The sequence below is a fragment of the Triturus cristatus genome, chromosome 6, assembly GCF_964204655.1.
Source record: "Triturus cristatus chromosome 6, aTriCri1.1, whole genome shotgun sequence".
Classification (NCBI taxonomy): Eukaryota; Metazoa; Chordata; class Amphibia; order Caudata; family Salamandridae; genus Triturus; species Triturus cristatus.
In genome coordinates this window covers 1353579364-1353598142 of record NC_140589.1, presented here as the reverse complement: position 1 = coordinate 1353598142, position 18779 = coordinate 1353579364, and the positions used below count along the sequence as shown (strand labels likewise).

Sequence of the window (18779 nt, the reverse complement as noted above, 5' to 3'; positions counted from 1 at the left end):
CTGCCATTGCAGCCTGTTTAAGCTGGTTCTTGCACCACGTGCAACAGAAGTTTTCTTTATATCTGAGGTCACTACACTTAACCTATAAGTCACTGCTAAGAAGTAGTTTAAGAATATAAGTACTTGAGAGTGATAATAGACAAAGACATTTAATACACAAAAGAAGCCATAATTAGAAGAGGCAACTCGATTGCGGTAGCTCTAAAATCCATCTAACATAAAACAGCCGGTCCAAGTTTCATCCCACTGCTACAGGTTTGGCCAGCAATGCTCATTCAAGCTATTACTTATGGGATTGAGTGCCTGAGGGGAAGAGATGTGGCTATTCTAGACCGAACAGTCTCCAGTTCGGCAAGAAGTATATTCAATCTACCCAATTATGTCTCGCCAGCCCAAATAAGGTTGGCATTTGGCCTGTAGACCCAAGAAATCGCTTGCAAAGGAGCCTATGTCAAGTGCTGGCACAGGATCAAAAAGGCCGAACTAGGAACACTGATTTCCCATCTATGGAATGAAATGCACCTAAAGAAGGAATGCGCAGCCATGAGTTATTTGACCTCCTCAATAGACCTTCTGGGCCTTGAGGATCTCTGGGCGAACTCGGGGACCCATAATTGCTTTAAACAACTTGTAAACAAGACAGTGAAAAGGCTGTCCATAGTGGAAGATAAGGCGGCACTCACAGAAAGGGCCCATGGATGGTTCATTGTGCATAGCTACACCAGGTCCTCTCCAATCTTGTCTATGCGTGGGATGTAAGAGGCGAATGAAAGAGAAAAAATACCTTCACTTTCGAATGAGCATTCTACCATCCCTGTGGCATCTTGCCCCCCCCCCCCCCCCCCACACACCCCCCTTCCGGAAACTATCTCCGGCTCAGACTACATGTCGCATATGTGGGGAAGTCTGAGAGTGTATTACACTTACTGTTTATCTGCAGAGAACTACAAGTTGAACGGCGACTGCTACTGAAGCCCATCTTCTTAAGCAAGGGGATAGGATCCTGTAGACAAGCAGTGAAGGCATGCCTCGTAGGTGGAGACATACAGTTATTGTGTCGCTTTGTACGATTTATGGGAGCGGCAGGGGAAAAAGCTCTGGCATCAAGCTGCAAGCAATCTATCACTGCAACCAAGACACTCACAATGCCACTTCTCAGTGAACAAACATTCAGGTCAATCTCTATCTTGAAGACATATGCTGGAGCATAAAACTCAACAGTAACACCATCGCCGCTGTTTATAGATCAATCGAGCATTTCACAGTTCTCGTCTTACAGAGACCCAAATATGGACTTTTTAACTAATGGATTGTTTCCTTGATCCCTATCCCCTTTTCAATTCTTCTTTAGGCACCTTCCATGACCTTATCAGTAAACTCTTCGAAAACTGTTTAGACAAAGAATGTTCCATGCACAATCCTTGGTATTGTTAGCATACTGAACTAGCCCCTAAAGAGGATGCATTTACTAAGCTGTTAACGCAAGAATGAATAGTGTTGGATAACTGAAGCCAGCAAGCGGCCAAGGGCCTTAGTCCATTATCCCAGGTCTGAAGCTTCTCGTCCTCTACACTGAATGTACTGCCAACCTTGCACAGGCACCTAGATTATTGGAATTTTTAACTTCTAATTAGTCCGAGAGGAATAATTCATGCCCGATTTTAAGACCAAAAATGTTGCCAACTCATTGTATTTGACAGTAATTACTGATCACTGCTCTGACTATTTTAACACAAGGAATGTATGTTCTATGATATGCTCTTAAAGGTTTTTAATTATGAATTTTGTGGCTATGCTTTTTTTGTGTAAATTGTAAAGGTTTTGTATTAACCAAGGTACTTGGAAATCCCTCCATCATAGTTTGGTCATCCAGATTTGTGTGAATAAACAGCGGCTACAATTATGCCGTCTGTTCTAGGGAATCCATGTTAACCTTTTGTTTAAAAGTTTTGAACAGTCTCCTCCGGTCTTTACCACCCTGTGGTGTGGACAACAAAAAGTAAGAAAGTGGTGAAAAAGGTTGGCAGTGCTTCACGGGAGTAACACCATGGGAGCGTGCAGATTGATTCTCACCTGCACCCTCCGGTTCTCATCAGCAACTGCCAACCCGTAACAGAAAAGTGTAGCAAAGTAAGGAAAAAGAACCTGCTCAGTGTGGTATATCGTGATGTCGACACTCAAGATACCTTATTCGCGTGCCCAACTGTACCAACCCTGTATGGAGTAGTTGGATCTGAGCATGAATACCGCTATTCCAAGTCTAAAAACGAGCTAGACATCCACTGGTTATCCTATTTTATTATGTGCTGTGGGTCTGCTCACATTGAAACCAAGACACACTGTTGCCTACTATCTAATTTGTTATAGAGGGCCCTCTATACAGGGTTGGTACAGTTGGGCACGTGGATAAGGTATCCTGAGTGCCGACATCACGATACACCACACTGAGCACGTTGTTTCTTTTCCTTACTTTGCTACACTTTTCTATTACGGGTTGGCAGTTGCTGATAAGCTGAGGGGGCACTGCCAACTTTTTTCACCACTTTTTCTTACTTTTCGTCGTCCACACCACTGGGTGGTATAGACCGGGGGAGACTGAGTTCAAAAACTTTTTAAACAAAAGGTGAACATGGATTCCCTAGAACAGACGGTATAATTGTAGCCGCTGTTTATTCACATATCTGGGTGACCAAACTATGATGGAGGGGTTTCCAAGTACCTTGTTCACCTAAAAGATCAGGTCTATATTGTGTTGTAATACTGTGAGTGAGGGGCGACCTGATCTATCTCCCTCTCTAGCTCTTTTGTGTATTTTGTATTAACCAAACTAATTATTTACTTTAAGTCACCCTGAAATTAGACCTTTCAATTCTGAAGGCAGGGTGCTGGGCTAGATGTGAGGGTGCTCCTGCATGTGAAGGAAACCCCGTACAAATACCGGAGTCTAGTCTCCAGGCTTTGTAAGTGCGGTCAGCCATTATGATAAAGTTAATGGCCATGTCATTACGCGATCACTAACTGTATAGTGGCTGTACCGAACCTGGGCGTGTTTGGTATCGAACATGTTGGAATAATACAAACCTGTTGGAATCCTACCCTAACACGGTTATCAGTGTTGGACGTATGATTTCATGCACTGGGGGCTCCTCTGGGAAGCTCCCAGTAGTCCCAGTAACAGCCTTCCAGGGTATGCCAGTAAACTAGTGCTGCTGCCAACCCCAGACTTGATTCTGCTCTCCTCCTGCTCATGAGCTCGAGCAGGGGAAGGTAGAACAATTGGTTTTGTGTCACAGGGAGGTTTGATCACCGCCCAGACAGGACTTTGTGCATTGGGCTGGGGTGGAGGTGCTTGTCAGTGCCACCAGACTGCTTTGAAGGGCACATTTGATGCCCTCTTTACATACTCTAGTTAAAACCAGTTCTGGGAGCCCTTGGCTCCTGCTGTGGCGCGAAACTGAACCAAGGATTTAGGAGTGTCCTCCCCTCTGTCTAGCCCCTCCTCTGAGGGACCCCCAAGTTGTCCTAACCCCTTTCTTAGGGTATAAAAGGGCTTACCTGTGGGTAGGTCCTCTGATTCATCATGGGACAAGGCTCAAGCCTGAAACCACGTCATTCTTAGACCGTCTGGATACAGACTTCGCTTGACTTTGCCTGTAACCGAGACTGCATCAAGAAGACTCCTGCTACTTCTGCTCTCGCTGTTCTGCAAGTTGTCTGTGCTTCAGGATCTTCAACGGACCTGTGGGCATCAAGGACACCCAAAGTAATCTCCCTTGGAGTGAAGGAGCCATTCCCCTGCGTCTGCAGGCACCGCATCGAAGCTGACCGATCTGCTGCTCCTGACATCCTACGAACTTATGCTCAGCAACACAGGTGGTGGTTCTGCAACTCCCTCTAGGTCTGACCTGTACTCTCTGCAATTGTGAGGCCTGTATCCCTCGCTGAAACTGATGGGACCGAACTCTTGTGCCCTGCGCCGACTTCCTGTTTCTTGTTGGCTCTGCACAGATTTTCAGGCTACAAGAAGCTCCAGCATCTCTTCCTGTCGGTCGGCGTCCTCGCCACATCCTCTGCACCGTGGGCCTTCATCTTTGGTGAGGTGCTTGAGGTCCTCGTGACTCGTGTGCCTTTGGCCTGTGGGTGATCTCAAGGGTAGTCTCATGATTCAGTGGACTTCCCTGCTTGCTCGGGCCTGCTCAGACTCTCCAGCATTTGGTGAGTCTCTTGGACCTTGCTGGTCCCAACGTTGCTCCTTCATCGTTTACCATGTCTGTTGCTGCTGCCAAGGCTTGTTACTTCTCCTGCCAGACACAAATGTCTCGGGGTGTTAGTAAGTGTTGTGTAATAAATAAACGTATATGTTCGAGGCATATGAGCTGTAGATTGTATACTTTAGCATAGATAACCATCTGGTGTTGGGCTCGGATGTTTGCACTTTGTTTTTGTCGAAGTCTTTGTAGTCACGGGATAGGTGGTGACTCCTTATGGTGATAGTGGGCATGCGCATCGACTCCATCTTCAGGTTGGTTTTTACCGCCATCGGGTTCAGATGTAAACGGCTGCGCTCTGGGTCGGTATCTTATTGGATTCCCCTTCGAGGTGCAATCCTTCACCGCTCAACGGTATTTTCGATTGCGCTCCTCGGTGCGGATCCATAAATAAGAACACCTTCGATTCTGGTCATCGACATGGGCTGTTGGGCCTATCCTCTCCATCAGCCCCTACAGCTAATGGAAATAACTCGATTCAAAAAATGCCCCCTGTGTGGTGCCAGATTCCCACACACTGATCTCCACAAGGTCTGTAACCTTTGCCTCTCTCCAGAACACGAGGACAAAGATTGCCCGGCCTGCGCTTCATTTCGAAACCATATGTGATCGCCGGGCTCGACGTCGCAATGTCTCTACTACCTCGGTGCCGGATGACTTCTTCGATGCAGGTCCCGATGCTCCAGAGGAACAAAAACCGGACAATAAAGACATCAGTGCCTCTGAGGCCGATGAATCAGACTGAAGATCGGGTGATTATCCAGGTCCGCGAACTGGGAGTATCGACATCCTTATCTCGTCTCAAAAACATAAGACTCCGATAACGCCTTCTGGCTCAGGTCGACACCGTGACTAAACTTCTGATGCCCCGCCTTCAGGCTCCGAAGTCCAAAGACCAGCCTTCACAGCCGAAAGAGCAAATCTTCGGAAGTGAAAAAAACCCTTGCAGCCGAAAAAGTTCTCGGACTGCACAGGTACTACAAAGCAAAAGGACACTAAACCCCCCCCCCCCCCCCGAAAGCTTTGGAATCAAAACAACTAAAATAATCGGTACCGAACAAAGATTCTGGCTTATAAGACCTTTTTTTAACCAGATCCAGTGGATCCTAAACAAAAAACCTTTCACATTGACCCTAGAACTGGTCAGATTAAGACCATTCTATCTAAAAAGAGACCTTCGGACTCCCCAGAAGACCCAAAGGTACCCTTAAAGAAGAGACAATGGAACTTCTCCAGCCAGACCCTTCTCTCCTCCAAATATCCCCACAATACCACTCTCTCCAGTGCCTCCATATTCACCACAAGATGATGACTATCATCTTGTGGGTGGGGATGAGAACCCACAGGAGGATAATTATGACACTGTGCTCCCACCACCTGATCCTTTGGAGGATTACGATAATCCACCAGATGTCCCAGATCCAGACCCCCCCCCCACCACCCCCCGAAGACGAAAACCTAGGTTTTGCACAGCTCATGAATAGAGCTGCACAATATCATGGGGTGGAATTGCACTCAGACCCACGGTAGGAAACATTTTTGTTAGAAACGTTCACAGTCCCAAATCTACAAGCACTCTACCCATGTTAAAAGGTATCGTCAAACATTCACCTGACTTTTTTTAAAGATCCCGTCAGAGCTAGAGTTCTCAACCCCAGGATTGAGAATATAAATCTGCTCCCAACGATTCAGCTTGTATTAAAGCCCAGCTCTCTCTAGATTACTTGGTTGTGTCTAATGCACGTAAATGAACAAATTCCCGAACATCAGGGGATGCCCCACCTCCAGATTATTAGTCTAAATTACTAGATGCATCTGGCAGACTCATTGCTTCTCTAGCAGTAAATCACTGGCGCATTGCCAACACCCAAGCTTTGCTGGCCACGTATGATGGGGCTCATTACGACAAGCTTGAAAAGCTCATACAACATCTTCCTGATCAGTATAAGAACAAAGCCGATGACCTCATACAAGAGGTCAAATTAATTACAAACACTTCTATAAAGTTTGTTCTTGATGCTGCCGACACAGCATTTCATGCGGTTAACACAAGTGTTTTACTACGCAGACACTCATGGTTACATATATCTGGGTTCAAACAGGATGTGCAGTCCACAATCCTTAATCAACCTTTTGCTCAAGAACACTTATTTGGACCCACTGTAGACACATCCTTGGAGAAAATGAAAAAGGACTCAAACTGCTAAGTCCATGGGAGCCCAGCAGGCAACAACCTCTAGACGTTCTTTTTGTCGCTCCTTTTATAGGGGCGCCTCTAAAACTATTGGGACGGACAACACCTCCTCCTACAAAAACACTACTCTAACGTAGGGGAGGCTATAGAGGCAACAACCAAGGTAGAGGCTGCGGTAACACCCGCACCTCTCCTACTACAAAACAGTGACTTACCTCCACTTCCCCCAACCATTCCGCTCCAGTCGGGGGAAGACTATCACAGTTCCTACCTGTATGGAATTCCATCACCACAGACTAGTGGGAAAGACAAATTATCCAGTATGGTTACTGCCCGGAACTAACTTGAACCCCCCCCCCCCCCAATTCATACCACCCAAACAACGTCCAATGTCCATAGAATATCTGACGCTGTTAAAACAAGAGGTTCTCTCATTACAAAAACACGCAATAGAACCGGGCCTCTTGCCTTATCAAGGAGCAGAGGTTTACTCCTTTTACTTTCTAATCCCAAAGGACGGTACTCTCAGGCCAATACTGGACCTCCGATGTTAAATCTCTACATACAGTCGGACCACTTCCCCATGATCACTCTCTAACAGGTTTGTCCACTGCTCCAACAGGGCGATTTCCTTGCCACTCTAGACCTCAAGGACGCCTACTTTCATATTCCCATTCACCCCGCTCACAAAATATCTATGGTTTGTAGTGGACAGACAGCACTATCAATTCAAAGTCCCCCCTCTCCCCCTATTCAGAGTGACTACAGCACCCAGGGCCTTCACAAAATGTCTCGCAGTAGTCGCAGCTCATTTGCGCAGACAACACATTCACAGGTTTCCTTATCTCGACGACTGGCTCATAAAAGCCAGGTCTCACACACAGTGTACAGAACTCAACACAGAACAATCCAGTTGCTCCTCGACTTGGGATTCACAATAAACCTACCCAAGTCACATCTTCAGCCGTATCTCTGTGCCACAATAGATACCTCAAAAGCCCTTGCATACCCCAATCCAGTCAGGATAGCCAGCATGCAAGCTCTCATGTCAAGGTTCCAACCTCAACACTCCTTTCCAGCTCGAGTGTTTATGCAGCTAATGGGGATAATGGCCTCTTGCATCCTCGTCGTTCCTAATGCAAGACTTCAGATGCACTCTTTACAGGGAACCAAGCTCAAGGACAGTTAACAGATCTGGTGTTGGTAGACAGCCGCACACTTCGCTCTCTGCAGTGGCTGAATACACATGTTCCTCGACCCTGTTCCACAGATAGTGCTAACCATAGACTCATCGCTCACCGGCTGGGGAAGCTCATCTCCAAAACCAAACCATTCAGGGTATATGGACCCATCAACAAAAACAACATAAATCATCTGGAGTTACTAGCAATCTTTCTAGCACTAAAGTCTTTCCAACTGTTGCTAAAAGGCAAAGCTGTTTAATCCGTACAGACATGACAGCAATGTACTATATACAAAAGCAGGGAGGGACACACTTCAGCTTTCACAACTAGCACAAAATGTATGGAGATGGGCCATACCTCAAAACATTTACCTCCTCGCAGAACATCTACCAGGAGTACACAATCAGATTGCGGATCTGCTCAGTCTTCAAGCACAGCAGATCTACGAATGGGAAATGAATCTTCCTGTTACTCCAGTATTGAATCTTTCATAGATTCGCATGCTTGTATCATTCCCTGTCGTCGAGATGGGAGTCCCCTGTATACATAAAATAGCAATAGAAACCATTACAAAAAAGAATACTAGGCCTAGGCCCATTCTAGTTTTGTAACGTATCCACCTCCTTTTTGTAAAAGAGACCAAATAAAATGAACAACCAATCAGATCCACCTCACCATCTAGAACCTTCCTGAGAGAACCTCAGACTTTCTACCGCACGTTGTGCAAGGGAATCTCCACTGAGCTCTGCTCAGTTTTTTCCTACCAACCTTATTCCTACGTTTTTTTACCTGTTTTTCTTCAAGACCTGCTTAAACTACATTTCAGTATGTCTGACAAGGAGAACAAAGCCCTCTTTAAGGTGTGTGCAACCTGTGCTAAGAATAGACTTTATGTGGAGGACAAGCACAAGGATTGTATTTACTGTCTGTACCCAGACCATAAGGCAGCAGACTGTAAGATATGCCGGACCTTCTCAATGAAAACTTTGCGAGACCTGGCTCCAGAAGGTTAAGTCAAGGAAGGAACCAGTCTCCAGTGACAGTGATGAGGCCTCCTCAGCTTCATCTTCTAGGAAGTCTATGAAAAGGGGTAGGTCTTCACCTTCTAAAGACCGTCCCAGTAAAGCCTTGGAAAAAGACCACTCATAAGTCTGAAAGGCGTAGTCCTAGCAAATCTCCTCACCAAGGTGTAAAGGAGAGGGAAGGACTATCAGCAGGAGCGACATCAGAGAGGAAGTCCAGCTCAGTTCCTCCATCTTCAGCAGCTCCAAAAACCTTCAAAAAGCCCTAGTCTCTCTTCTGATTGCAAGCCGTTGAAAATTCACTCGTCGACGCTGTCAACGACTGTCGACGAAGACTTGAAAGGTACAGTCGAAGTCCTTGTCCTTCAGTTCTGGCTCGTTGACTGTGATTTCCTCGTCTCCTTCGACCACGCTACAGAGTTCAGCGTCGACTGCATCCACGCCGGTGGTGGCAACTGTCGTCGTCAAAGGATGATGATAGCGGTGGTGACGATTGCTACCACGACGACAGCAGCTTCTGCTGCAGAGGTGACGACTATCTCGACGACTGTACCGTCGATGGCGTTCATGTCTTTGTCGACCCTTACATCATCGTTGACTACCTCGTCGACAAGGGAAAAAATTGCATTAACGATCAGGAAGCGCCAGGTTACCCCAGAGATTACTTCTCCCTCTCTGAGGGATCGGAGGAGGATGACGGGCCTTATGGATATGCGAATTGCCCGTCTCACTTGCACGTTAAGTGCCAGGACACACTCTGAGGAAGAGTACGTGGAGAAACAGCAGTATGATCCTCCCTTAGGTTATCAAGAGGTCTACCAGCAACAGATGGTCTCTATGCCTTCCTCCCTACTAACGGATTTACAATTTATGCTTTCGGACTATAGACTAAGATTCCCGAGACAATCTCCGGCTCCGGACGGGGTGCCAGTTACAGCTGTTCCACCGGCACTGGTTTCTACCCTACAATTGCCACCGCCTCCAACACTGCCCGTGGCTCCAGCTACACCATCAATTGTCCCTCTCATCCAGGATGATACCTCTGAGGACCAGGGTGACGCCACTCTTCCAGGTCCAGACATGGAGTGGTATGACTGTTATTCCTGATCCAGCTTCGCTTTCACCAGCAGATTCTCCCCCTGGAGACATAGGGGGTTTCCTTAATTTGATGGAAAGGCCTGCTAAAAGATTCGACCTGCCCATATCCACAGTGCAGTCCTAATGTTTCCTATATGACTTCCAGGAGCCTTAAAGAAAATCAGTTCGGACCATTCCTATAGTTGATCATGTCTGGGATGAGGGTCTAAAGGTAATGAGAAATTCCAGTACTGCCTCTCCTTGAAAAGAAGTATAAGGCTCCTGAAGATAGCCAGGCCTGCCTGGTCAGTCTGCCTAAACCGGACTCTTGTCATCTCCCAGACAGCACAAAGGGTCCAAAAATCCTCCTGCTCCCATCTTGACACCTCCAGATAAGGAGGGCAGACGCCTCGATAACGCCGGCAAGAGGTTTTCCTCCATGTCCAGCCTGATGGTCAGGGCTGCAAATGCCTTAGCAATACTTGGTCGCTACAATCGTCAAATGTGTTGCTACCTTCTCCCCATCTGGATCAATTGCCGGAAGATGCAAGAGAGGAGGCTAAAGATTCTTCAGAGGTCATTGACTGTGCAATGGATATGGCAACTACTGCGTTCCACTCCTTAGTGGGAGCTGTTGTCCTTCGTCGCCAGGGCTGGCTTCAAGCTACATGGTTTTGTCCAGAGGTCTAAAACAAAATCTTGGATCTTTCCCTTTGGAGAGGCGCTCTTTGGGAAGCACATTGATTATGCGTTCCAGGATATTAAGAACGACACGGAGACTGCAAAATCCTTAGGAACTCTGCAATACCGCAAGGTCCCCTTTCGTGGGACCAGAGGTAGAGGCTTTCCTTCCTACAGAGGAGGATACAAACAGCGGTATTCTTCATATACATCAGCATCTCCATCTTACCGCCTGCAATCTACCCAGCGGCAGGGTCAATCATCCTCTTTCTCTAGATCTAACAGAGGAAGACAAGGACGCCAGGGTAAGGACTCCTGTAAGCGTCAATAGCGGTTTGCTGGCTCCAACTACTGTCCCTTCTCCTCCTGTAACACCAATAGGAGGCAGAATGTCACATTACTTCCACAACTGGCAAATAATCACATTGGATCATTGGGTTCCAAAAATCATTCAATACGAACACTCTGGAGTTTGTCCAGGCACTGCCTCCCAAGCCCCTTCGCACCACCGAGTCAAAACATCTTCGTCTTCTACGTTTGGAAGTCCATCAAATGCTGCTGAAAGGGGCGATAGAGGCGGTTCCTCTTAGCAAGGAGAGGGTTTCTACTCCTGGTTCTTCCTGATTTGGAAGACCTTAGAAGTGGCGCCCTATTCTAGATCTGAGGGAGCTCAACACCTATCTCATCAAACAGTCGTTTCGAATGGTTTCCTTGCAGGACATCCTTCGACTCCTCAACTCAGGAGATTACATGGCCACATTGGATCTAGAGAACGCATACTTTCATATACCCACCCATCCATCCAGCCCACAGGAAGTTCCTTCGCTTCACAGTAGCTAAGAGGCACTTTCAGTTCACAGTCCTGCCATTTGGATTCAGATCTGCTCCGCGGATCTTTACAAAGGTACTAGCTCCCGTGGCAGCTTTTCTGAGAAAGCAGCAGCACCAGGTTTTCCCTTACCTGGACGACTGGTTGCTAGGCTTCTTCCCAAGCACACGGCAGAGATCAGTCGGGCGTGCACACCTTTTCAACAATCTGGGTCTTACACTCAACACGGAAAAGTAGGCTGTGTCCATCCAGAACAGCCCGGTTCCTGGGAGCCATTCTGGACATGTCCTTCAACAAAGCCTTTCCGACCTTGGAGAGACAAGAAAAGCTGATGGTCATGGCCCGTCTGCTTATAAGAAAAGTCACTTTCAGTTCGCCTCTACAAGTCCCTCTTAGAGTCCATTTCTTCCTGCATTCCTCTAATTCCTCACTGCAGGTTACGAATGCGCCCTCTCCAGGAGGAGCTAAACTTGCAGTGACGACAAGTGGGACGGGTCCTTCGAGGACAAGATCTTCGTTACCGTGTCCATGAGGGAGGCCGCATCATGGTGGACAAACTAGGAAAACCAGGGCTCGACAAATTCGCTCGCATTTGCGAGGGAGAATTGATGAGGGCGAGCTATTTTTAGGTCCTACTCGCCCTTTCTGGCGAGTAGGAAGAGAAACTAACTTTTGTCCTGTCTGTGAAAACGAAGCAAAAGTGACAAGATAACAAGATTTAAAGGCATTTTTATTGCTCACAAAGGGAATGAGCAATAAAGATGCCTTTAAATCTTGTTACCTTGTCACTTTTGCTCCGTTTTCGGAGACGGAGGTCAAGTAGGTTGAAGTGAGGTCGAGGGGATTTTCCAACGCACTAGACCTGCAGGACTAGTTCAATTTGTTTGGATTTTTCGAGCCCTGAAAACATTTCTCAGGGCCTGTCCTTCAAGGTCACCGGGCGGACTTTAAATTCCTCTCCTGGAAGGTGGCTCTTCTGCTAGCCTTAACTTCAGATAGGAGAGTAGGGGAATTGCAGGCACTCACCATTCAGTAACCTTTTCTCCAATATAAAAAGGGGACAGTGATACTCCGTACCAACCCGAAGATTATACCAAAGATGCCTTCAAACTTTTATTTGAATGAGCCGGTTATACTCAGAACCTTTTTCCCCACAACCTACTACTCCAGCAGAAAAAGCACTCCACTCACCGGACATTCCACGGTGCTTAAAATTCTATCTTCAACGTACTAAGGACTTCAGGAAGTCACCTCAGCTCTTTGTGGCTTTGAGCGCCCCTCGTAAGGGGTTTCCCCTGTCCAAGCAGGGATTGCTCGTTGGATTACCAGCGCTATCCAGTATTGTCACCAAGCAGCGGGCAAGCCCCTTGAAGGTCTGGTCCGTGCTCACTCCACAAGGGTGGTTTCTTCTTCGACAGCCCTCTTTGCTGGAGTACCTATCCGGGAGATCTGCAGAGGAGCGACCTGGAGCAGTACTCTAACATTTACAAGAAATTACTGCCTGGATTCTTCAACGCGGAGTGACACAGCTGTGGGTCAGGCAGTCCTGAGGAATCTTTCATTAAGTGGTGAGCTTTCCCTTTCAACCCTCCTTCCGACTTTATATCAAAGCTATTTGCACATTTTTTAACTTCATTTGCTTGTTTCTTACTGTTTCCTTATGCTAATAATGTGTTTATTTACCATTGATTGTGTGATTATGGTGAATTGGCTACTTTTTCTAGCTTATTGCTATTAATGTCTCATGGCTTTCGGTTTTAATCAAGAATGGTTAAATAAGGAGTCAAGGTTCAAAAATTGTGCTCGTAACTGCTAGCTACTCTGATTCAAGCATGGGACTCTATGAAAGTTCCAATACTGGAGTAAGAACCAGTTACTTACCCGTAACTTTAGTTCTCCAGTATTGGAAACTTTCATAGATTCTCATGCGACCCACCTTCCTACCCTGGAAAAGCTCAACCTTCAGCATCTTCAGTTATATGGTTAAACAACGGCTATGAAAATCTGAGGTTCTCTCGCAGGTTCTAGAGAGTGAAGCTGATCTGATTGGTTGTTCATTTTATTTGGTCCCTTTTACAAAGAGGTGGATATGTCTCAACTAGAATGGCCTAGGCCTAGTAAGTCGTTTTTTGGGGGTTTTTTTTGTAATGGTTTCTATTGCTATTTTATGTATACCGGAGACTCCCATCTCGACGACAGGGAATGATTCAAGCATGGTAATCTATGAAAGTTGCCAATACTGGAGAACCAAAGTTACAGGTAAATAACTTGTTTTCTTCTTCCATTCTATCAGATGTGGGGTCGTCCAGACATGCATCTGTTCGCCACACACCAAAACGCCCAAGCTTCACCTCCACACATCCACACCCATTGTTCAAAGGCAATGCGCTATGGATGAACTGGTCAGGCAGATTTGCATACACTTTTCCGCCTCTCCCGCTCATTCAGTTACTGGTTCGGAAGCTCAAACAACACTCCCTCACAATGATTCTAGTTGCTCCAACATGGACACGCCAACCATGGCTCAGAACTCTGTTGGAACTTTCCGTAGTGCTTCATCAAAAGCTAAACCACATCCCCCAAATTCCTCGCTCAGAACCATGGAGAGATGACACCCAGATCCCAATCAACTCCATCTTGGGATCTGGCTCCTGAAGTCCTAGAGTTTGGCTATCTCAATCTCCCACCAGACTGCATGAACGTTATTAAAGAGGCTAGATGTCCTACTATTGGAGCATGCTGTGCAGCAAAGTGGAAGCTATTTGTCAGTTATTGTACAAATAAGTCGATCCACTAGATGCTTCAATCCAAAATATTTGTTCTCTTTTGCATCTACAACAATGTAACCTAGCATATACTTCTATACAGCTACATCTTGCTGCAATTGCTGCTTACCTCCAAAACAGACAAAATGGATCATTGTTTGGAGTGCCAGCTATTCAAGCTTGCATGGAAGGACTTAAAGGGATAATTCCACTTAGAATTCCACCATCTCCTGTATGGAACCTTAATGTCCTCACGACTCATGAGTCCCCCTTTGAACCTCTACACAAATGCGAGTTGCAGTTCCTTACTTGGAAAGTAGCCTTCATCGTAGCTATCACATCACTTAGAGTGAGTGAACTCCATGCATTCACCATACAAGAACCATTTTTACAAATACACCATAGTAAAGTGGTTCTTAGGCCTAATCCAAAATTTCTACCTAAAGTGGTATCTGCCTTTCACCTTAATCAGTCGTTTGACCTTCCAGTATTTTTTCGCTCTACCAGACTTAGTAGCTGAAAGCGCTCTCCACACGCTAGATGTTAAAAGAGCGATACTCTACTACATCGAAAGAACTAAAAGTTTTAGAAAAACAAAACCACTTTCTGTAGCTTTCTCCCCACCTCACAAAGGCTATCCAATTTCAAAAACTGGTATTGCAAGGTGGATTGTTAAAATCATCCTAAAATGCTATCTTCAAGCTAAACGCACATTAACTATCCCCCTAGAGCTCATTCCACACTCAAACAAGGGGCTTCTATGGCATTCTTAGGGAACATTCCCCTAGATGACCTCTGCAAAGCCGCAACTTGGTCCACACCGCATACTTTCACTCAACACTATTGTGTAGATGTGCAAGCAACAAGCTACTGTGGGACAGGCTGTGTTAAGAACACTTTTTTAAACTACTGCAACAGATACAGGTTGCCACCGCTAAAGGGGAAACAACTGCTTTACAGTCTATGCTAAAGTATACAATCTACAGCTCGTATGCCTCGAACGCAAAATGCTACTTACCAGTATGCATCTGTTCTTGGCATGTAGAGCTGTAGAGTTTACGTACGCCCACCCACCTCCCCTGGTACCTTTATCTCTTGCAGTATTATCTTATTTAGATGCATCACATCCTCTTCTGTTTCGCTTACTAACTCCATCACCCTTTATGCTGAAAAACAATCTGAAGATGGAGTTGATGCCCATGCACACTATCACCATAAGGAGGAGTCGCATATCCTGTGACTACTATGACTTTTTCGACAAAAACAAAATGCAAACATCCGAGCCCAACACAAAATGGCGATCTATGCTAAAGTATACAACTCTACAGCTCTATATGCCAAGAACAGATGCATACTGGTAAGTAGCATTTTCCTTATAACTACACTGAGTGGTTCTTTTTCGTTTAACCTCCACTATGATTAGATATGGTCAAACAAGCTGCTTAACACTCCTTCTGGACTAAGTCTGAAGGCGGCTTTCCACAGCTACCACTTAAAGAGCTTTCTAAGGTTGTCTAACACCACTAAAACCAGTATAAGGGTTTTCTGGATTAGTGCACGGTGCTACAATTATTCACTTAAATAAGTGTGCACCATATACTATGCCAGCCTCCTACAGTGGGTTAATGCGTTTAACAGGGAGATCCTTTTGTTACTTGCAGTTCATAAATTGTACTCCTAATATAGCACATTGAGCTATGAGGGACATGTGGCTGACTGTTAGGTGTCACAACCTGTAAATTAATTTACACATGATTTATTGTCAGTGTATAATGTGACGTGTGATGTAAAGCGATCTGGCACTCTGCAACCCTGCATTGGGATGAACAGTGCTAAAGAGCTATGAAGGAAATTAAACAAATTAGTGGTATTTCAATTGTTAACTGTGTAAATAATGGGACAACCAAAACATCTGACATTCTTGCAGCGCACCATATCTCTTATACAAGTGACAGAACAAAGTCAAAAGCATGCCTCTTAAGTACCTGTGAAGTAATAAGCTGTTTGCCTTTGTTTTTACTCCATTACATTTAAGTGTGAGGCTCCCTATAATTCCCAGCCAGGATACTTCAACATAAAGAGGCATGAAGGCCCCTTAACTTCGGCTGTTGGTATGGTGTCAGCTGCGTCTTATAAGTCCCTTGACGCCTGTGTTGCTGCTCAGAACAAAAGTAGATAACGTTCAGGCCCTGCTGAAGGTGTCCTGGTGTCTGAAAATTACACCGTGATATGTTTAGCATATTTTTGTGGGGCCCAATCTCTTGGCAGAGTAGACGGTGCCCACCCTGTGAAAATAGTGGGTAGACAATCTACCCGTGTGTACCCTCGACTTGTGCCCTGTTCCCGCACATTACAGTTTCAGTTCAAGAAACTGCTTCCCACTCACCAATTGTATTTCTGGCAAATTAACATTCACAATATTTTCATTTACTTATCCTTAGGTCCCAGTCCTTGCTACTAAACTTTGCTCGACTGCACATTCCAGGTGTATATAAATAGATTGCTTACCGCTAATTAGATCTTAAGATTTTTGTCAGCCAAACTACCTCTGTATTTAGAATTACTTTAAGTTCTGAACCTTGTTTCTCTAACATTAACTTCACTGCACGTAACTTGAAAGTTTTTGGCCAACTTAGCTGCTTCTTCATTAACTTCCATTTATTTTTTGTTGCCATTCTACTTTGCTTACCCAACCTTTCTCTTATTGGTCCTCTTGTGAAATGCTTCTTAGCTGATTATCTGCCTTTGGTGTTGTCTTCGTTCAATTTGCCGAGTACTTTCCATGCATGCAAATGCGTCAGCTTTAAACTATATTGCCTTTTATCCTTCATTGAAGATCTGTGAGCAGGCATGCCCCAAGCCTGTTTGATTTTAATGTTTAATACGCGACCTATTGGCTTAGCCAATGCTTGTTTTATATTCTTACTTTTCTCTTTGTAGGCTAGTGGTTTTGGGTAAATTGGACAAATTGGTGAAAGAATGGATTGCAGAGCTCCATGAAACCAAGGTAAGCTAATCTTAAGAGTGCCGAGTGTCTGCATCGGGAGTGCCAAGTTCAAGGAGCAGTTACCTTGTGTTTTCTAAAAAGTCTGATTGAGACTTGTCTCGTGCAGCTTGAGGGGTCAATATGTTTAATTCCCCTCTGAGCTAATATGTTAGAAATTGAAGTATGTCTCAATTAAGTATTTACTTAAGCTGCTCTTCAGTAAAAATGCTGTTCCTGGCTGACTTAGAAATGCGGCAGCATGTTTTTCTGCAGTTCAGGCCGTTAGACAATTTTTCCTTGCATCCTTTTTTTGCCCTCCTCTTATAACAGCCTGCTTGTAATTTGTACTCTGTCAAGTAATCCTCACTCTGGTAGACTGTCTGCCTTTCCAGAATTCACTCCAAATGCCTATCTGTTAGCGTAACATCCTTTGCTTATTCTTGATGCCGAACGGTCTGTGATGTTATTTGGGTAGTAATAAAGATAATGTGTGCTTTGGTCCATGGTTCATCTGCTTGAGTAACTGCTATATCAAAACTTGTAACATCACCTGGTATGCAGTATTCGTTAAAATAGGCAGATTAGCGTGCAAACTGGGTGCTCCCCAACACTAAGACACATGAGGGAGGAAACAAATCTGATTTTCCTCCCTCTGGGAATGTGCTTCGACTGTAGACTGCCCTCCATGAGAACGGTTATCGAAGTCCTCATTAGAAGCACTAGTTTCACCTTGGCTTGTGCCGTCTACTATGTGTACAACTGGGGACATGGAATGTGTGGGTGGGCGTTTATTTTTTTGTTTATTTTTTTTGTTTTTTTTGTCGTTAAAACCCAGTGCTACCTCCCTACTCTAATATTCTACCTCTCAATGAAAGGGCTGGTAGGGGCTGTTCCAAAGTGGAGCTAATGTTTTGGCCCTTATTGCGCCTGTTTATGTATGCAACCTTATGACTAAGGCTCGCTGGTGTGGGACCACTCAATTTTTACTTTTTTTTTTTATTTTTATCTTTTACTGTGAAATCCAGCACTCGATATTTTGGATTACTGACCAGTGAGTACTTTTCCTATAATGAAATACTTAAAGGTTAGATGCCATTTGTCCAAATCTATTGATGGCTGCTTCTTGGAGTTGACATGAAGCTATGCCATGTTCCTATAGGACTACTATACAGTGGTAAGCCGAGCAATTAACTATTTTATATGCTGTACCTGGAAGAAGTATGCAATCTGATGGATGCTGCTCAAGACATTAGGTCAGGCTCTAGCTGTTGCATTGCTCCAGTCCGGACAGCTGTTGCTACATCATCCAATAAAGGTTATGGATAGCATGCATGTTCTGGGTCATCCACTGCTCAGAACTGATGGAAACTGCCATGATGGCACTAGTCTGGAAGACAGAGGTCCAGCTGAAGTCACTCACTTTACCTTCGCCTGGTAGATTTCTCCCCCCATTATCTGTTCTGCAAACCATAGCCTCCTGGATGACCCACTTGGAAAACATTCTCCCATTGACTCCAAACAAATGCAGTAGATTTGTGTGGTCAGTCAATGGCTTATCTCTCATATCCTTGTCTGCAGTGGCACAGGAACCAGTTACCATTCACCAGATGAAAAGGAAGCATTCCAACAGACAGCGCCTTCATTGAATACTTGAATTGCAGTTTCAGACAGTCAAAAAGCAGCATAGGTGGACAGATCCAAGATGTTGGCCGGGTAGGACAGGCTCACAATAGCTTTCCTCATTCCCACTGGTATCTATGTTAAACCTAGAAC

The 18779-nt window shown here is 45.3% G+C and overlaps 1 protein-coding gene across 3 annotated transcripts in view; it reads left to right on the top strand.

Annotated features, from left to right (window-relative positions):
* Positions 1-18779, top strand: part of PAPOLG (poly(A) polymerase gamma) — a 465484-nt gene that overhangs the window by 131992 nt on the left and 314713 nt on the right. For all 3 annotated transcript variants that reach the window (XM_085612363.1, XM_085612362.1, XM_085612364.1), the window contains exon 3: positions 16961-17027. In XM_085612363.1, coding sequence (XP_085468489.1) covers positions 16961-17027 — 67 coding nt within the window. The remainder of the gene's footprint in view (positions 1-16960; positions 17028-18779) is intronic.